The following is a 19383-nucleotide window of genomic DNA, read 5'->3' on the forward strand; positions in this document are numbered from 1 at the left end:
CAGCAGCACTGGGAAACTTGCTGCACGTGTTCCCAGAGCAGCTGGAGCCGCCCAGGAGCCCTCGGCTCCCTCTGCTCCACGCTGAAACCCTGACTTGTCCGAGGGAGGGAAGGAGGGAGGCCTAGGAGGTGAGGAATGCTGGGGGCCTGGGGAGGATGGAGCAGCTCTCCCTGTGGAAGCCATTAGATATTCAACACTTCATTTGTTTCCAGCCGTCCTGGACTGCAGCACTGGGCTCTAGGACGGGAGGCTCTTCTCTGACGTAACCAGGAAGCAGCTGCAAAATTAAGGAATCCCTCATGACATCATAAAAAGGGTCGATGGTTTACAGGGGAAGGTATAAAAATTAATGACATATTCCCACCCGAAGCAGCCAGCCTGCCCAAGAGCCACAGGGGAAGCTATGCTCTGCCCGACACGAAGGGGCTGCCTGCCCAGGACAGCTCTGTGCTGCCAGCTCCCTCTGGCTCATCTTGGCTCTGATTGTCCCTAAGCCCAGGCAGGGCTGGATCCTTGCACCTGGGGTGCGATAACCAGCTCAGTATATCCTTCCTGACCCTGATGAACAAAGCTTTAGGGAATGACTTTAGGGACAGCTTTCTTGTGTACTCAGGACTGGCCAGGAATCAACGACAAAGAACATCATTGTGAAGTGACTTGGGGAGAGATGGTTATTATTTTCCACGGGAAAAGTAGATACGTGCAGAGAGTGCCCCCAACACCCCAATTTCTGCAGCTCAGGGAGACCAACAGGACCTGCAAGAGGAGGCAATGGCATGCAACCCAGGTGAGGGCAGAAAGAATGACATTAGCCTTGAGGACAAGCACAAAGCCATTTCCACTTGAAAAGGGAAAAGGATAGTGGTTTAAAATTAACTGCAGCCTTTTCCAGGAAATATCAGTGGAAAGAAGCAGCCATTTTTAGAAATGTTATTCTCAGAAATTTCCTGAAAAGACCCATCAGTCAAAACACAGATTGAAGCCATTTCCACTTGCACTAAGCAGCACTTCGGAGCTCTCCCTCCACACTTGGGGTGCTTGACCCAGCTGGCAAGGCCAGGATCCTGCTCTGCACCCCTGACCCCAGCGAGGCTGTGGGAGTCAGTTTTGGATGTGAAACAGCCCATGCAATGTCACAAACACTCCTCCTGCCCGGGGAGGCACGTACATCCCAGTTTTCACTAGTCACACTCGCACTGAGACACGCAGGTCCAAACCATCACAGCTGGGGCAAAGGCACCTCTAGTCTCACCCACAACGGCAAATCTGGAGAACTGCCAGAGAAACTCATTTCTCAGCACTGCCTTCACGGGAGCCACTCTGAGCATGTGAGCTGACACTGGCACTTATGACACAGGCACAGCAAAGTCCTCACTGCCTTGAGGCTCCACACGATCCCCAGATCCCCATGTTAGCCACAGGTTATGCTGCTAACAACTGAACAGCAACACAAATTTGACCCATCTGGCAGCTAAAAGGCTGGTAAATCCAAATGTACGTAACTCCTGGCTGGCTCATAAGTGAGCGTGTCCCTTCAAGCTGGCACGTCGGCTCATCAGCGTATCTATAGCTCCAGACCAGCCTGGCACTGGCTCTCTTCCTGCAGAGGGAATATTTACCATCAGATGCACAAGTAGGATGGGACTGAAGTGACTGCAAAGGCAACAGGGCCCAAAGGCAAGCAGAGTATCTGGATGAAACAGAGAACACTGCATGAAAGAAGAAAAATCATGGATGATAGAAATGAAAAAAGGTTTTAAGGGCACTGCAGTGATGCAGAATGATAAAAGAGACCCCCTGACGGCTTATCCTCCGTCTGCACAAATCTGTGAGCCCTTCTTGAAGACTCCAGCTGCACAGCCAGAGCTCTGAACCTCACCTCAAAAGGGCTGGTAAGGAGCTCTTCAGCTGCCAGGGAGCCTGGCTATCTGTACACAGCAGCATGGTAAGTGCTACCAGCATCCCACCCAGGAGCTCCATGTGCCCAGCCACAGTTGTGTTAGATGCTATTTTCAGTGGGGAGGAGGTGTGAACAGGGCTTCCCAAGAGATTTTCTCCAGCCCCGAGTGAAGTTTTACCAGGACAATCGCAGCAAATAACAGGCAGCATTTGCACCCCCCATCCCGTGCTGGAGGTGGGCATGTCCTTGGTAGCAAATGTGAGCAGACAGCCTGGAACTTACCTCCCTGGGGGTGGACCTTGGTGAGCACTTTGAGCCTGGACTTAAAGTTAATGAGAGCAAGTGCCTGCAGACAAGAGCATTCAGAGAAAGAAGACTTTGATGGGGCAGGAACAGCAAAGTGTGGAGCTTCCGTTTCAACACATTCACTCCTTTGCTGCTCTTCTTTTTACAGCTTCCTGAGGGACCAGTGTGTCAGTTTGCAAAGCAAATGCCAAAACATAAAAGTGAAATCCATGCCCCTCTCCCAGTAAATCCCAGGGTCTTCACTGAATGCCTGCAGGCCTGAACTGCTGCCTCACCTCCTGCTCCAGCACCCACTTGGTCCCTCCAGCCTCCCTGACCAATGGCAGTGGCACCCTGAGTCCCCCAGCACCAGGACACCCTGCCAAGAGGGGCACAGCCCAGCCACTCTGCCTACAGTGATGCTTACCTAACACTTTCCATTGTAAGACCCTGGTTTCAGTTCCTAAGAACTTTGCCAAACTTTAACCATTTAGGCTGCAATCCTTCATGCCAAAAGCTTTCTTCGAGCTGAATTTATTGGGAAAATTTCAACTACAAAGGTTCAGCCATTTGCCAGAATGAGGTTAGGGAAAATATATTGTTCTTCTGAAGTCAAAAATTCTTTGACCATTTCAGCAAAATCCCTAGCACCTTCACACTTCGGAGCAGGAACCAGAAGTTTGGCAGGGGATGGCGGCAGGGTCGGGGTGTGCCTTCTGCCACCTCCATCCTGCTTTGCCAAGGTGGGGGCCTATGGAAATCTAGGTGCTCATTATCAGACACCTCTCACATGCCACTCCAACTGAAGCAGCAGCTGGTTTATCTGCTTGGATAGACAAGGGAAGAAAGAACCAAGCCAGGTGAGACACTGGAGAGGGAAAGGGAGGTGCGAAAGGGGGCTGAAGTAGCACAAGGGAGGTGACAGCATAGCAGCCCTTCTCCACTCCCCTCACTGCTCTCCTGGCACCATCAGTGGCTGCTCTCCCCAGGAGGGTAACAGCTCCACACATCCAGCATTCCTGCCATGGCAGAGGCTTGTGTGGTGTAACTAGATTTACGTGCCAGTCGAGGATCCCAGATGCAGTCAGTCTGCTTCCATGGGGGAGCTCGCTTTTCTGAAATATATGGAAATTACACATCCAAAAAATGCTCAGAACACCAGACTTGGAGGCATCTATGCAGCTTCAAGTCAACTTCATCACACTTACTCATCATAAAGTTGTCGTAACAACACATCACTTTTTCTCCCCTCAAGGTACCATTTTCAGTGAACACAGAAAATTAACAGGCAGCAGAGACCCTCCTGCAGGGTGTTCTGATGTGCTGAAATGTGTATGTGTTCAGTAAGGCTGAGGCTGCAGGACAGAGCCATGGTTTGAGGATTAAGATGGAGAACTTGATGCCTTCTTTGCCTTGGTCCCGAACTTCCAGGGGGATCCAGAAGCCCCCTTAAGCCCTCCCTTCCAATGCACAGTCAGTATTTGTGTGTTACTCACTTGTTGACTGGCCATAGTGATACAGAGAGGATGGATTTTGCAGACACTGGGCAACTCTGCTTTGAGTAGGATCAAAGGCAGTTCCTGAAGGATTATATTTTCAGGAGAACTCCACCTCCTGCATCTCAAGCTGAGCAGTCAAGGAGCTAGAAAACCTGGTATTTTCCTCAAGCTCAGTTTCCCATCGGTACCTGTTACAGGTACCAAGAAAAAAGACACCCAAATCCGAGATGTTTTAAGCACAAACCAGTGAGTTTACACTATCCAATTATTTGGACCTCAATCTTCTAGCTCTTCCTACGCTCCATGTGGCACTGAGCATGATGATAACACTTAATCAGCGACTTCTCTGGAAAACTCCCATGCGAGAGGAAAGGAATTTTACAAGCAAAAGGACTGTAACAAGAAAATTGAGCCTGGGATCTCTTTGCCATGTCATCGTCTTGTCTATCACAGGAGGCGTTATCTGTGTTACACCACCCCTCAAGTGCTGCTGAGCGCAGGCTTTGAGGCTGACTCTGTTTGGAAACAACCCCTCGCAATGCTCCTCACAAGGATACAGCCAGATTCACCCCCCAGACCTCTCGTGGTGACTGGGGGCTGTGGTCTTCTGTGGAAATTTGGAAAAAATTCTGCTCCGAGCAGTGCCATGCAAAGGGAGGTTCTCAGGTGTCAAGTGAGCAATTCCCTGTGGGAAGGGCTGCGACCACAGGCACAAACCCACAGCACGCAAAGAAACCATTCCAGGAAGTTTAACATCCGAGCCCCCCTATTAGAAAACATGATCTCAGTGCTCCAACAACTTACATGGAGCCGAAGCCTCAGGTCCCAAACCCCCGTGCAGACTGTGGCACGCGCGCGCTCACACCGGCTATTGAGCCCCCGCCACGGCACTCAGGAACTAGAGAGCCTTAACCTTCTACATTCATTAACAAGCATAAGACATCACGGGTTTATGCCAAATTCCTCTTTCCCCCTGTGATTTGAGATAGGATTGGCATGACCACGACGTTCTCTGCAGCTACTGTTGCTGCAGCATTCCCAGCACGGCCATTTGGAGGGGAAGGCTGCGCTGGAGGGTGGTGGGCTCACCCTGGGGTGCCCCAGCACCCCTTTTGTTTGCTGCTGTGTCTCGTGCCAGGAGGACATGAGGGAGCTGTGGGTTCCCATACAGCCAGCACCGCTGTGTTTCCTGCAGAGATTTGAAAACCTGCTGCAGTTCCAAAGCGAGCTTCGATTTCACTGTGACCAGCAGCTCAGAGACTCATAGTTACTATACAGCCGAATAAAATATTTTTTCATAAATTTAACGCCAGCATGTCTGTGTTTGGAAACTTTGAAAATCCATGTTGTATGGTTTACTGCACTGGAAAAGGTGCCAACAGAGTTTCAAAGGAAGGGAAGTGTATAACTGTTTCCTTTCAAATGCATTTTCCAATGGGATCCATTGAGGGAAAAGGCTGGAACTAACTAAAACATTATTAAAAACTGTTATGAAAAGAGACAGAGAGATGGAAAAAGATAGACAAAAACTCCAATACACAGCCGAAAGGGAGGGAGGGAGACAGGCGGCAAGAAAGGGGATATGGGCAGAAAGACACTTTGGGTGGGGAAAATGGGGCGAGACGGGGAGTTTTAACTGGCAGTCGCCCTTCGTGGTTTCATATTGTTGCAGATCAATTGATCAGGATTTCAAGTGCTGCTGGCCCGGTGGCACAAGGCGAACCACAGAGTTGGCTGCAAGTGCAGCCCTTGCGAACTGCTGACCTTCAGTTTTCAAACCAAAAATATTCTTTGGGAAACGGTTACAATCAGGTTCCAGCCCGGGCTGCCAAGCAAAAAACAAGCACTACTAACCTGAAGTTACGCCCCAAGTAACTTACACCAAAGTAACAATCAAGACTAGTAACCTGAAGTAACTCCCTGGTGTGATTCAACCAGCAGCAACCGCGCGTGACATGTGTGCAGGGGCTTGGCTCTTCCGTCCTCCCCGAGTGGAGCGGGGAGTTCTCCAATCACTGACACCCTCCATCGAGATGAGCATCGGCCCTCAGACCGCTCCCGCTCCGTGTTGGCCACGCTCAAGCTACTCTAACCAAGTCTATAAATACCAAAGCAATTGGGTCCATATAGCGCGGTCACAGCCCGCTTCCAAAACCACCGCTCCAGCTCCAGGCACAGCCCTGGGTTTGCTGCCCTGCAAGCAAAGGGGGAACCAAAAGGGGTTCAAAACATACATTTTGTCACAGGCTTCAGTGCCCATGCCATCAGGAGGCTGCCAGGGTCGGGGCTGGATCTCTGTTGCTCTGCCAGGCTTCAAAGAGCCAGGCTGGGGGTGGGCAAAGCTCGGTGCGTGCGCCTGCAGAGCTCCAGGCCTGTGGTTCCACGGGGTGTAGTAACCCTGGGCTGTAGCACACATGTCGAGGGATGAGGGGAAAAAAATAAACAGACAGACAAAAGAATGAGGATGCTCTGCCAATTCCAATTGTGCAGCTTTTATTTTAAATGCTTATCAAGCTGAGAAAGAGCAGAGTTCTTGGAAAACAAGGTTTCCTTTCTTCCCATGCCAGTGTCAAACACCCTCAAGGACGGGTACAGCACAGGCGCTCGCTGCTGGCTGCCCTCTCTGCAGCTGCCACCCCGTCCCACCCACCTCAGGAAGGGCTTGCAACTAATACCCCTGGTGTTTCTGGTAAAAAGATCTCTGTGATTTTTTTATATATATATATATATATATATGCATATATATAATATTTTTTTATTAATCTCCAATCTGGCTGGGTTCAAATTATGGCCAATTACCCACCAACACTTCTCGCTAATAAAATAAATTTTTACGGGCCCTAATTACTGCTTTCGCTGAACCGCTCTACAGGAAGCCGGGAGGCTGCGGCTCTCCAGACGGCAGCAAGAACAGTAAAAGCTACAAGCGAAGGCACCCGCGAGTAAACGGCGAGTGACTCAGAGGAGACGGAGCCGGAGGGGCGGGCGGAGGGGGAGCGCTCGCCTGGCTGGAGCGTGAGACACGGCGGTCCACGGAGCGCTGCGTGTGCCATGCGCACGGCCGGCCGTCAGGTCCCCCGTCAGTCGCAGCACCCACTACCTGTGACGCAAGGCTGTTCCTGGGGACAGGAGTGACGGCCGCGGCGCTGCGCCGGGGGATGGTCTGCGGACGCGAGACGGCGAGAAAATTATATCTGGAAACGGCTCTGCATCAATCACACGTGACAAGAGAGAGGCAGAGTCGCCTCCCATCGCGGCTTCGGGGGAGCAGCCTCGGAGAGGGGGTGTCCCCCCCCCGCGCTGGCAGAGGGGAGGCGGCTTCTCAGCCCAGCTCCCACCTTTGGTTCTCTGCGTTCCAAACACAGCTAAGGGAAGGAGACGGAAATAGCAGAAAAGTAGAAAATTCCTCTGAAAACGCAAAGTATCCAGCCTGCTCCCAACTGTACACACACATGCTCTTGCCTGCCAGCACAGCGCAGCCCCAAAGGGCTCCCCGAGCATGAAAAATGAGCAGGAACCCACTGGGTGACTGCAGCCCACAGCCCAGCTCACCCTTAACCCCACTGCTCCGCACGGAGCAGGGAGAGCAGAGCTGCTGCTCTCCATCAGGGAACACCCTCCGTGGCAGGAACCCACCAGCTCATGTGAGCTGGGGCTGCTGGAGCCCTTCAGAGCGGGGCTGCCACGCAGGTATCCCAGCTCAGCTGGGGAAACGCGGCTCTGCAAGACTGATTAATTTTTTTTTCCTTTCTTAAGCAGGATTACACTAATTTCCAAGGCCTAATGGAGTCCAGCTGTGATGGGGAGGCAACGCCGCAGTAGTACAAAGACCTTTACACATTGGTGCAAACTTGTACAACGTTCAGCACACACACGCACACAAACACACACACACAAAGCCCTATAAAAAGGATGCACTGCAGCAGGGTATTTTTAGTCTCGACAATACAGCCCTAAAAATACGACTTTGCTAATACATCACTACAGAAATATTCCCAGTGTCCATTCAGGAACGGTTTAAAACATTTATTTTTGTTTCCTTTTGCAATGGTCAGAGAGGAGGGAGAAAATAGAAACTCATTGATAAGAGGAAACGAGAGAGACATGAAAAATTGAAAACTACCTAAAAGCTCATGGAGAGGTTTATTTTATTAGTTCTTAATAAATATCTTGCAGATTTCCTCAGGAAATACACCAGATCACATGTAAAATAGTTTGGTACTGATGTCAACTGTGTCAGCATATGAAATCTATTAGGGTGAAGCCACAGCAGGGTGATCAGCGTGCTGAAAAACTGCACGGCACTGAGGCGAGGGGGGGCGGGGGGAATCTCACGGCCCTTCCAAATTCTTCGAGAGGTAAAAAAGTCAGCCAAGACGCAGAGAGAGAGAAAAAAAGATCCCACATCCTGCTTTGCGCTGCCAGCAATGTGAAGTGCCCAGAGATTAATTCTATGTCTGGCCTGGAAATGTGACTTTAAAGCATTGGAGGGAGCGGGGAGGAGGAGGAGGAGGAGGAGGAGAGAGGAACGAGAAGGCCAGGCGAACCGGGACTGGCACCATGCCACCGACCCCCCTCCCATCCTTCCCAAGCCGTGTTTCAATGTAGACAGCAGTAAACCCCAACAGACGGCAGCTCCCGGGGCTGCCAGGGCCTCGCACCAGCTGGGGCGCGTCTCCCGCTCCCCGTGCAGATGGGCCCTGGAGCATCACTTCCGCTGCGCCTGCTTTTTAAAGCCACACGAGCCCATGTGGCCGCGTTTCGCCGCTCCCCGCCACGGCCCCGCGCACGGTTGGGGCCCCCTGGGCGGGACGAGCCCTGATCCCAGCACCAGGCATGAGGGTTGTCAGCCCTTGGCTCCTCGGGCCCCGTGCTGAAGGGTTTATGCTGTTCCCAAACCCTCCTTTGGCAGCCACCGCCTCCTTCTCCATCCCTGTGCCATTACCCGGAGAGCAGGCTCTGCTTACGCAAGACGCCCCTGCTCCACTCCTGGGGCCGACAGAGAAGCACTGGGAGTTCACCCAGGCAGGGTCAGGGGACACACACATGCTCCTGGGAGGGAGGGGAGAAGGGGGAATGGAGAAACTCCACAGCCAAAGCCATCTCCACAGGGCATCTCCCATCCCATGACGATATGCTCCTGTCTGCCTCTCATCCCATCCCGCAGGTTGGAGGACCTGAGACCCTCAGGGACAGACAAATCACTCGTGCCCTCTGACTGTGACCTACGAGCCACCCCTACAGCCACGTTAAACCACAGCTATCACAAGCCACATCAACCAGCATTAAAAGTGACCCTTCCATTAGAGAAGGACCATGTACCTTCAGGGCTGTCCACCCAGCCAGGGTTAAACTGTCCTGGTCTATGAAGCTGGACTGAGCATCACATAGTCAGGGTGACTCCTGAAGGTCACACCAACCAAGTCCTCACCTTCCTCCTGACCATCACTGAGCGCAGGCAGAGCCAGTGCTGTGCTGCCAAGAACCTGCTGCACAGCACACGCAGCCTGGGGCAGAAACCTCAATTGGGGAAAATAAAAGATCTCCACACATAAAGGTGTGTGGGGTCACCTCCTCACTGCAGATGCACTCAAAAGTAGAAATACAATCTTGGCTATGCTGCCATTCCTGATCTCAGCATTAAGGCAAGAGATCCCAACAAGATGCCAAGGGTACTTGCTCTCAGCTGAAGCCCCCCCAGCACCAGGCACATGATTCACTGAGGGGCTACAGCCTGAGAGAAGATGGAGGCAGGATGGAGCTGGCAGAGGACGAGCCCACTGGGCAGGCCTCAGGAGAAAGCTCCCTCACCGAGCTGGCAGGCTGCACTCAAACCTGCACAGGGCACGGGGCGGGCAGCCCTCCCTGCCTACACCTGGCAGGTTATAAAACAGCCCCGCAAGCTCAATCAGGAGTTTTACAACTTCACAAAGCACCATAATTAGCCTAATTATACAGTGTTCTCTCAGAGAATTAAACAGAAATACAGTAATTGACTCGGTGCTGCTCAGAAGCACGAGGAAATCAAAGGTGCAAGGCACATTAAAGAATCAGAAACATCTCTTCAAAAGCAAGAGGATTTCCTGTCATGCTGCAAACATCTAAAGCTTCACCAAAGCTGCTGCACCTGGTGTACCCCACTCTGACTCCCTAGCACCCCTCTTTCTCCACCACCAGCACAGGGGTGATGCAGAACCCTGGGACAGCTGCCTCAGGCACCTCCTTTCTCATTTTACAGCAGGACAGATGGACACAGAGTGCCAATGCTCCATTTCCTGCCTTTCATTCTACACAGCAATGCTGCTTCTTCATTGAAATAGTGGGTTGGATTTAGCATTCACAGAGCTGGCCATGCCTTGGTGGCACCACAGCAAAGTCCCTTCAGCCTGACCTTGCCTGTCACCGGCTCTGTCCTGACTTGCTGCTCGGGCTGCCGAAGCTTGGCTCTAAAGCAGACTCAAGCTTTGTGATTACAAATCATTTCCCCTCTATTTGTTGCCCTGAAATGAGATCTCGGTATCACCCTGCATTTGGTGGAACAGCTTCACAGGCAGATGTAAGGATGTGCTTGTGTGACAGGCAGACTGGGCAGAAGCCCCCAGCCAGCTCATCCTGCACTTGGGCTGGAGGGCAGGACTGGAGACTATGACACACTAGCAACACTCGGTTTTGCTGGAAACCTTTCCCTTCCCTGCCACAAAGCCCTGCTCAATCTTTTGCCTCCCAAGCCAACGTCTAGATTTCAGAAACCTGAACTGCCAGTGGAAATTCCCTGCAGCGCGCTGATTATTACATCTCCTGCTGGCACTTGTGGCAAGGGGAAAAAAAGTCACATGGCTTTCTGGACACACGTTTCACTAAGGAGTCTTGCATCAGAGGGCAGAAGCCAGCAGCCAGGAAAATAACTCCAATTACGGTAAATAAATCCCCAAATATGTGACAATCTGCCTTTTAAACAGGAAACAGAGGGGAATAAGCAAAGGAAGACTTTGGTCTAAACATTGCTGCCACCAGCCTCAAGAGCCCAAGAGGGAGACTCTGAAGACACGTCTGGGCCAGAATTATTTTACCTGAACTTTGCTGATGTGTCTCAAGTCCGAGACAGCTTCCTTCCCTGAAGGGAAAGGCGCCGACAGTTCCCAGCAACTGTGCCAACCTCCAACATTCCCAATGCCTCAAAGGAGAAACCCTGGAGGGTCAGCTGCCACCTCCGGACACGTACATGTCCCTCAGGAGGCTCAGCACAGGAAGTTGTGCGGCTCCTGAGATAAGCAATGCAGGTATCGCCCCCCACACCACCTCAACCCTTCCTGCTGCTCACACATCCAAGGTCTGGGCTGTGTCTGGACACAGCTGGTAGCAGACATCACTTGACAACAGGTTAAGTGAAAAAGCCCTTTGCCCAGGCAGTGACATCTCAGAACCTGATAGCTCTAGAGAATCTCTGCAACACAGACAGCACAGAGAAGGATGGACACCACCACCAGCCAGCCCTGCTCTGGGTTTCCTCTCCTGATTACAACTCAAACACAAAGCAAATATAAGCAGCAATGTGAAGGGAGAGGAAGGATGAATTAAACATCCAGTTCCTCAAAACTTAAGGTCTTAGGAAGTGTTATGGCTTAACACCACCTCACTGACAGCACCGCCCAGTCTCACAGGGAAAGTCACACAGTGACTGCCAAGTGCAGCTGGAGACCTGAGTACAGACACCTCAGCCCACACTTGTATGATGACTGAAGCCCCGGCACCCAGAGAAAGCCAGTTACCAAACTGCTCAACTCCAGCCTCCCTGCAGCGAGTGGGCTGTGTTTGCACTGCAAACCAAGTCCCCTGGGCAGCTGGAGGGACCTCAGGTTCTGCTCTCAACAGAGCACAGGGTTGCAGATGCTCAGCATCCCCACAACACAGCCCTGCAACGTGACATCTTCACTGATCTCCCCGTTGTGCCCAAAGCTGCCACGGCCCACAGCACTGCCTGCTCCAAGGTGCCAGCTGGACTTTGCTGAAGCACATATTTACCATGCAAAAAGGGGAATTAAGAGAAAAGGACTTGGTTCTGCTCCCCATACCAAGAAAGATCAAGGTGCTGCTGCTATGAACAGCCTGAGGTTTAAGAAGCTTTCCTTTGTGCCTAATTTTAAAGCTCCACCAAACCAAGGCAGCTACCCACAGCACTGCTTTATTTTTAAACTCAGGCAGATGCACTGGACTCTCTTGAGTCCGACTCCCGACACCTTTTGTCAGCTCCAACATGCAAGATGTGGTTACAGCTTCATGAAAAGACACCAAGATGAAGCTGCTGCAGGTGATCAGTTGATGCTTCCTCTGAGCCCTTTCTGATGCTGCAGTGAACTCTTTGAGCGAAGCGGAGTCCAAGCAGCAGACACAAGACTGTGGCAACGGTCAGAGCTGAGGTTCTGCTGAGGGCAGAGACCATCAGCCCCTGCACCATCTCCGGGGATATTTTAAGGGTTCATGCTGTAGCTCTCAAGCCTGAGCAGCTGTAGTCAGCAAAGCGAAACCTGCTCTGTCCAGCACAGGGCTGTGAGCAGCAGCAGGATGGCAGTGGAGAAGGTTGCTGGTTACCACAGCACAGCCTGATCTCAGGGGGTCCTCAGGATCCTCTCCAGCCAGGCTGGGTGCTGAGCCTACATGGAAAAGGGGAAGTCCTGTACCTGTTTAGACACTGCAGATCCTTCGTTATGTCTATCAAGACTTGGGCAAGATCAGCACCTCGAGCTGGTGTAGATGTTCAAGGAGCAAGCAGGGCCACATGTATTAGGAAACCCTTGCAAAGGCTGCAGTCAGCATACGCTTGCTGTGTGACAGCAGCTCTCTGAGCCAGGCAAAGTACCTCCAACCTGGTAGCCTAGTATTGACCTACTGGACACTGCCCTGAGGACACCAGTGTGGCAGTGCAGAGGGGACAGGCACTGCTGTGAATCTGCTGCAGGGAGTGGGATGTGAAATCTCCCTTTCTGCATGAGCCTTTACGGTTTCCCAGCCAACGCTACCTTGCACAGAGAACCCGACCATGTTCCACTCGAGAAGACACACCCAGAGGGCTGCGAAGCAAAGCCCAGCCTGCCCCTGCCACACTGGCTGCCCCCTGGTGCCCTCACATCTCACATGAGCACAGTCCCACTACTAGAGTGCAAGCAGTGGGTTTTCCTCCTCATCCACTGGGCTCGGCAGAGCAGATGCCCTATACACTGGTCACCCTGCCCAAACCATCACTTTCCTCTGCTTGAAACACAAGACACTTTCCCAATCCTCGGCTAAAGCCGCGCACTTGGCCAGACCCTCCCTGTGCCTCTCTCTGTGCCCTGACTCTGCTCAGCCCCAGGGGGATGCAACTTCATTCCCTACATGTGCTGAGGATGCACATATGGCAGCCCCCTCCCCTCTCCACTTCCACCTAAGCCCGACCTCCTAACAACCTCCACACGGCACAACGCGACCGGCCTGAGAGTGCCAGAAGGCATCCAGGTGCTGCAGCCTGATGCTTCACACCCACAGCCAGGCAAATTTGCTGGGATTTCCGGGAAGTGTCTCTAGGGTGCCCCGTGCTGCTGCACCCCCACTTTGGTGAGCGCTTGTTTGGAATGCGGGGCCATCGGTGGGGGGGGGGGGGGAGAGAGGGGAAGTTATTCTGGTGGTGGCCTATGAATAACATCCAGTGATTTATAGGAAGTATAATCCAATAATACAGTAAAATAAAACAGTGTGTCTGAGATGGGTTTGATTCCAGGAATTATAAAACAAATTATTAAAGAGAGAGAGAAAGAAAAAAGCCTCAGAGAGGCCAGATCGGAGTAAATTGGGCACAGATGGGCTGGGAGGGGGTTTCTCTCCCTCCACTCACCGAGATGCCCCTGCCGCAAGCACGGCTTCAATTAGTCTTTTCAGAAACCAGAGTTTTATTTCCCCAAATTACAGAATTAAAAAAAAATTAAAATTCTTGGAGTGCTTGTGGTTGAGATAAAGGGATCCAAGCTTCCCTGTGAGTTGGTTGTGCAGATGGCTACCAAACTGTTAAACGGGCCACCCCACAATGCTCCCGCCCCAGCCACAGCCTGAGATAGCCCAAGACATTGGTGGTTACCTAGGTCCTATTGTGGAAAGCTCCAGCAACTGCAAGTCTCAGCCATGTAGAGTGGCTGTCTCTCTCTGCCTCCCTCCCCTGGGTGGGCACTCCTTGCCTCGTGGGTTTGAGGTCTACAAGAAGCTTTTTCACACCTTGAGCACTCCTGACAGGAGACAGAAGGGTCAGTGGGACCCTCACTGGCTGCACGGTGTGTTCCTGCCCCGCTGGACAATGCAGGAACACTCCGTTTGATGCCGAACAGCAGGGGAAGCACTTCATGTGGGAATTCTTTGGCTTCCTCTCTCAGAGAAAACAACAGATCCAATTCATCTCCCAGGGTCTTCCCAGTGCTGCCCAGCTGCACAGGCAGCTGAGACCAGCTCCAGTGTGCCTGGTGCTGTCCCTGGGGATAAGCTGAGCTGCCTGCACCAGCCCAGCCACAGGGCTCTGCCTGTGCTCACCTGAGCCCTGGCTGGGCAACCACTTCAGGGTTCAGGTAGCCACAGCAGTGACCTGCGTGGGAGGAGGATGTGAAATGCCACGTGCTGCTCACAGCTGGCTGGCTCTGAAACCAGTTCAAACACCTCAGTGCACCTCAAAAAAAGTCATCCTGTCAGAAGAGCACATGGTGACCTTGCACAGGTTGATTTATGAAAGAGTGTCAGTGGCTGGAAGCAGAGGTACAAAGGACATGCCACAACTGCCATACGGGGGTCGCAAAGAGCAGCAGATACAAACCATCACATACAAGTCCCAACCTCCTGTGCTGCCTGTTGCCTCACTAAAGGAATTGAGGCAGACCTGGCACAATCCACACCAAAAATGGGAGAAACTGAGGCTGAGATGGGTCAGGATTATGTTTTGTGTAAGTTTGAGGAAGAGGGAGGACAGGTGCTTATTAAGGCATTTCATTGCTCAGGTTTCCTTTTCCTTAATACCTGAATCTGTGCTTCAAAGTTTGTATTCAGGGGCTTAAAATTTTGCAGAAATTCCCCACATTGCAACTGTTTTGCCCGTGACACTGTGACACAACTGCCAGCACCACTGGATCCCAGCACCAGGGTTTCATTAGACACCAGACACAGGGAAACAAGCACATTTACAAGTTTCTCAGGAGTAACTGGGGCTCCAGAGACCTGAAAATACACGACAGGGGAGGGAGGGAGCAGCTATCCCTGAAGAGAACACCCCCTGACAGCAGGGAAGAGAGGCTCTTGGACCTCCCTCCCGGCCCCAGAGAGAACCCACAGATCTCTTCCTGCTACCGCGAGCTCGCAGCTGAAGGTCAGGCCTGTGCGATGGGAAGGACACAGACACGCTCTGATCCCAGATTTGCATGAGGATTTCAGTAGGAGGAGATCTCTGGAGGCTGTTTGGTCCAACAGCAAAGTTAGATCCAGCGCTACAGAGCAGACACAGCCAAGCTCTGACTACGGCCAGCTCCCCAGTAACACTTCCTGGCAATCTGGGATGCAGGCAGGGTGGGACTGCTCCCTGTGCCCTGCCAGCCTCCCACAGGCTCACAGGGGCGGCTCAGCCCCCTCGCTCCTGCTGCTGCCCATGCTGCTGCAGCGCAGGGAGGTGACTCATGTGCTGGGAAATGGAAACCCGCACCTTCCCGACAGCGGTCCTGCCACATGCTCCAGCCAGGCCTCTGCCCACAGCAGCCCACATGCCGGGGAAGGAGCCAGCACCCCTGCTCCGTGCTGGGCATTCACTAATCTTCCAGCAAACATTCCTGCTTGCCTTCTAAACTCCTGACCCTTTGCTGTTTTGCTTTTTATTTCCATCTGCACCCAGCTCTTCCCAGTAATGCAGCATGGGCACTAAGCTCAACCTGTGCTGTCCCAGCACTTGGTATACGAGCACTCAGAGACCACCAGGGCATTTGCGCTGACAACAGGATTTGCTTTGCCAACAATATTCCCAGCAATATTTCAGGGGCAACAGAGCAAGGAGTCCTCAGGGAAACCCCTGAGGGCACTTGGCCTCAGATGGCAGCCATGGTGCCATCCGACCTGCAGGCATTCCACAAACACTGCCACCTGCTCCGCACACAGCCTGCAGTCCCCAGCAGGAACAGGTTTGCTTTCTCCAGAGATCCAAAAGCTGGGAGCAGCTGGCAGCTACCCACACAGGAGGCAGAAAACTCAGAGAACACCTATTTTTTGTGAGAAAAAAAGTGCTCCCTTTTTCACTCACACACATCCACAACTTGGGTATGGATGGAAGAGCACAGTCCAGTGGTCTGAGAGTTGGAATCACGTCCAGCTCTGCCACAGGGGTTTGCCATCCAGCCCAGACAAATCTCTTCCTCTCCTCACCACCCACTCCTGTCTGCAGCACAGACACCACTGTTAATTCACCTACCAGGGGTATTATTAATATTACTAATATAATAATTACCGTCATGCAGAGGCATTTGCTTATAATCATAAAGCACTTTGCAGTTCAAAGATAAACACGCCGTCGCTGGCTGGCATCTGGCAGGCGGGAGGGCACGGCTGCCTCACCAGCAGGACTGACAGCTCCCCTGGAGCTTCCCCCAGGAGAGGAGGGTGCCTGCAAGGCAGGCACGGCACACGGGAGCCGCTTCCCAGCCCTCCGGCTGGTGCTGGTTCACTCCATCAGCTGACCCTGGCCACTAACCACCAGTCTGACAAGTGGCCAACTGGTTCACGAGGGAGAAATCTTCCAGCAGCAGCTCTCTGGGGCTCAGCCTGATCGCCCACACGGTGGCTTTAGCTGAAATCCATCAGCTGGAGGCCTTCATCTTTGGGATTTAAATCCCAAGCCATCGGCATGTGAAATGGCGCTTCCTCCCACCCAGGGAGTACAGCCCCATCCCTGCTCCCAAACAGCTCAGGCAGACCTGGGTACCTGCTGCTGTGTGTCATTGGGGACACAGGGAAAAACACATTCCCTGGAAGCATCATTTTAAACTCAGTGGAAGAGGCTTGGGTTTGGTGGCATCTCTGCTGACCAACAGATTAAACCTGTCAGTGGTAGAGTCCACGAACAGGCTTCTAGGTGGATGGAGGAGGTGAGAGGAGGAGGATGAGTAACACTAGATCTTGCTTTGTTCTCAAGCTGCCTTAACATGGGGCACAAGCTCCAGCCTGGCCTTTCAGAGAGCGGCATCACATCCCCCAGCACTTGCACAGACACAAGCAGTCACAGGCAATACCATTCTCCCAACAGTCAAGGCCTTTGAGACCCTCCCAGTCCTTCTGGTGCCAGCAGAGACACTGAGCAGGGCCCACATTAAATGCTGGGAGTAAAGCAGTGTCTTCCTTCTGTCCTGATGACTCAGGCTCCAGGGAGATGTGATGCCTCCTCACTCCTCAGACACCTCAGCCAGCTCTACGGAAGCACAGCCAAGGTCCCTTTGTGTTGACACCCGCAGGCATCCAACCACTGCTCCGCCTTCCCATCTGTCCCCAGCTGGTGTGTCCCCCCACCCTTCTCCACATGAGCAGCTCGGCCACGGAGAGTGGCTGATCCCCACCCCAGTTCCCCTAAAGCAGCACGTGGTACCTTTGGGCTGGGAGTTGTACACTGCAAACATGTTGATTGCCACAAGCTGGAGCATGCGGGTGCTTCCGATGGGAGGGGGGCTGTGCTGCAGCAGGACCTGGAACTCCCTCAGGACCTCCTCGGCCACCGCAGGGAAAGTCTCCATCCTGCAGACAGAGAGAGAGGTTGTAGAGTGCAGGCTGTGCCCCGGGATGCAGGGCAGGAAGTCGACATGGCTCACCCCATGTCACATCTCCTGGGGAAGGTCACATCTCCTGGGGAAGGGGGAACCCCTGAGGTGCTGTCTCCTGTCCAGGAGCCGCAGGGAATGAAGGTGCAGGCTGCAACGGAGGCAGCTGAAGCCTTCCTTAGAGATGGCAGTGAGGGATTGCTCTGTGACCGACAGGCAGCATTCCTTTGGCAGGAAAACACGGCCTTTATGAGTCATTTCTGACCAACCATTTTTTTCTACTGACTTCTACCAATCTGGGAGGGGTGCCAAGGGGCCAGCAGCTCACTTGGACCGGGAGCAGCCCATGGGACTCCCAAGAAACCCAGGCTGCAGCAGAATGCACACACTGGTGCCACATTGCGGATGTGGCAATTCCAGTGCATTGAATGTTGGCCAGAGCGTGCTTCCTCCAGAGTGGTGCCGGTCCCTGGGCTCCTCGCTGCAGGATCGGATCCCGTGGCACCGAGCCCCTTTCCCCCCCAAGGCTACACACTTCCCAGCACTCTGATTGAGCCCCTAAACTTCATCACTTCGAGCCCCACAGGACAGGGACTCGCCGACTCGTGTAGCTGCTGACAACGTCAAAGCTGGAGCGGGTCCCCGCAGCCCACAGCGCTGCCGTCGCACGTCAGGACACAGCAGCCCGCGGCTGCGGTGCCACGGCTGGGGATGGGGTGTGCTTTCAACACCATTCACAGGCACCCACGGAAATCTGACACGTTTATCCTACTCTTCATCACTAAGGAAATTAGCTGAGGTCACTTTATCAGAGCTGCTGGACCCTCAGCAACCTCCCAGCTGAAGTGGGGTCAAAAACTGAACTCATCGCAGAGAGCACAGTCAATTCCCAAAAATGAGAGAGATGTGGTTGCCCACAACAGCCCTCCCAGAGAGTCCTCACCTGGTATCCCATGAAGACAACTTTATAACCAAGAAACTGCCCAAAACCTTGGGAACTGTTGAGGGGGGGAAGGTCCTTCTGTCCCACTGCCTCTTCTGCTACATTTGCTGCTTTAATTCTTGTTTCTACACTAGAAAAAGCCACAGCCAGACCCTGCAGACTGAGTATCTTCCAGCAAGTGTCCCCTCCAATTACCAGTGACATTGTTGGGTGTCCACATGGGAGCAAGGGAGCCAAAACCCAGATGCCTCACCCTCTGTGGAGCCAGGACAGGCGACCTCAGGGGCCTCCATAGCAATTTCCCCTGTCATCCCCCAACAGATTCAGATCTTGTGATATCAGCATGCTACAGGCTGGATTAACGAGCCACTTCTGGTAACCCACATGGGAAATTCTGCTGGGCTTCCCCAACGGACTTTCAAGACAGTGATAGCTCTAGTTTTAAGGACAGAAATGGTTTTCTTCTTAGCCATATTTCAGGGGTGCCTTTCAACACTTGGGTCTGCCTAGCAGCAGGGTACCCTCTCCCCTGGCACTGTTTGCTGGAGCAATTCAAAGTCACTGTTACCTTCCCAAAAACATGGGCTGTAACAAACAGGCCCCTTGTACTTTGTAGCTGTGCAGAACAGAGTAGCTCCGTTGACACAAAAGCACTGCTCTTCCTGCAAGAGGCAACTTCCCTAGATTTGAGGCACAGCCAGGGAATTAGAGCAAACTGATTGCTTCTAAAGACTTCCTAGTTTTGAGAAATCTCAGACCACTTCCAGTGTATCCAGCAACATCCTCCTAGGGCAGACAGGACTCTGGGGATGGAGGAGCCCTTTGCAGGACGGGTTGTTAGTGAGGAGATGAAGATTATTGCCATGGAATAACAACAAGAAGGAGCGAGGGCTTCCTCAGCCCCACCAGCTGTGCTTTGATACCACAGCACATCTGGAACGGCGTGCAGTAACCCCACTG

The 19383-nt window shown here is 52.8% G+C and overlaps 1 protein-coding gene across 1 annotated transcript in view; it reads right to left on the bottom strand.

Annotated features, from left to right (window-relative positions):
- The window catches only part of LOC113990916 (telomerase-binding protein EST1A-like), an 88655-nt gene that overhangs the window by 42361 nt on the left and 26911 nt on the right, over positions 1-19383 (bottom strand). Inside the window, exon 10 of the mRNA XM_039389300.1 lies at positions 17312-17457. Within this exon, the coding sequence (XP_039245234.1) occupies positions 17312-17457 (146 nt within the window). The remainder of the gene's footprint in view (positions 1-17311; positions 17458-19383) is intronic.

This window comes from Pipra filicauda, unplaced genomic scaffold, assembly GCF_003945595.2.
Source record: "Pipra filicauda isolate LSUMZ 115617 unplaced genomic scaffold, ASM394559v2 scaffold71_size5581439_pilon, whole genome shotgun sequence".
Taxonomy (NCBI): domain Eukaryota; kingdom Metazoa; phylum Chordata; class Aves; order Passeriformes; family Pipridae; genus Pipra; species Pipra filicauda.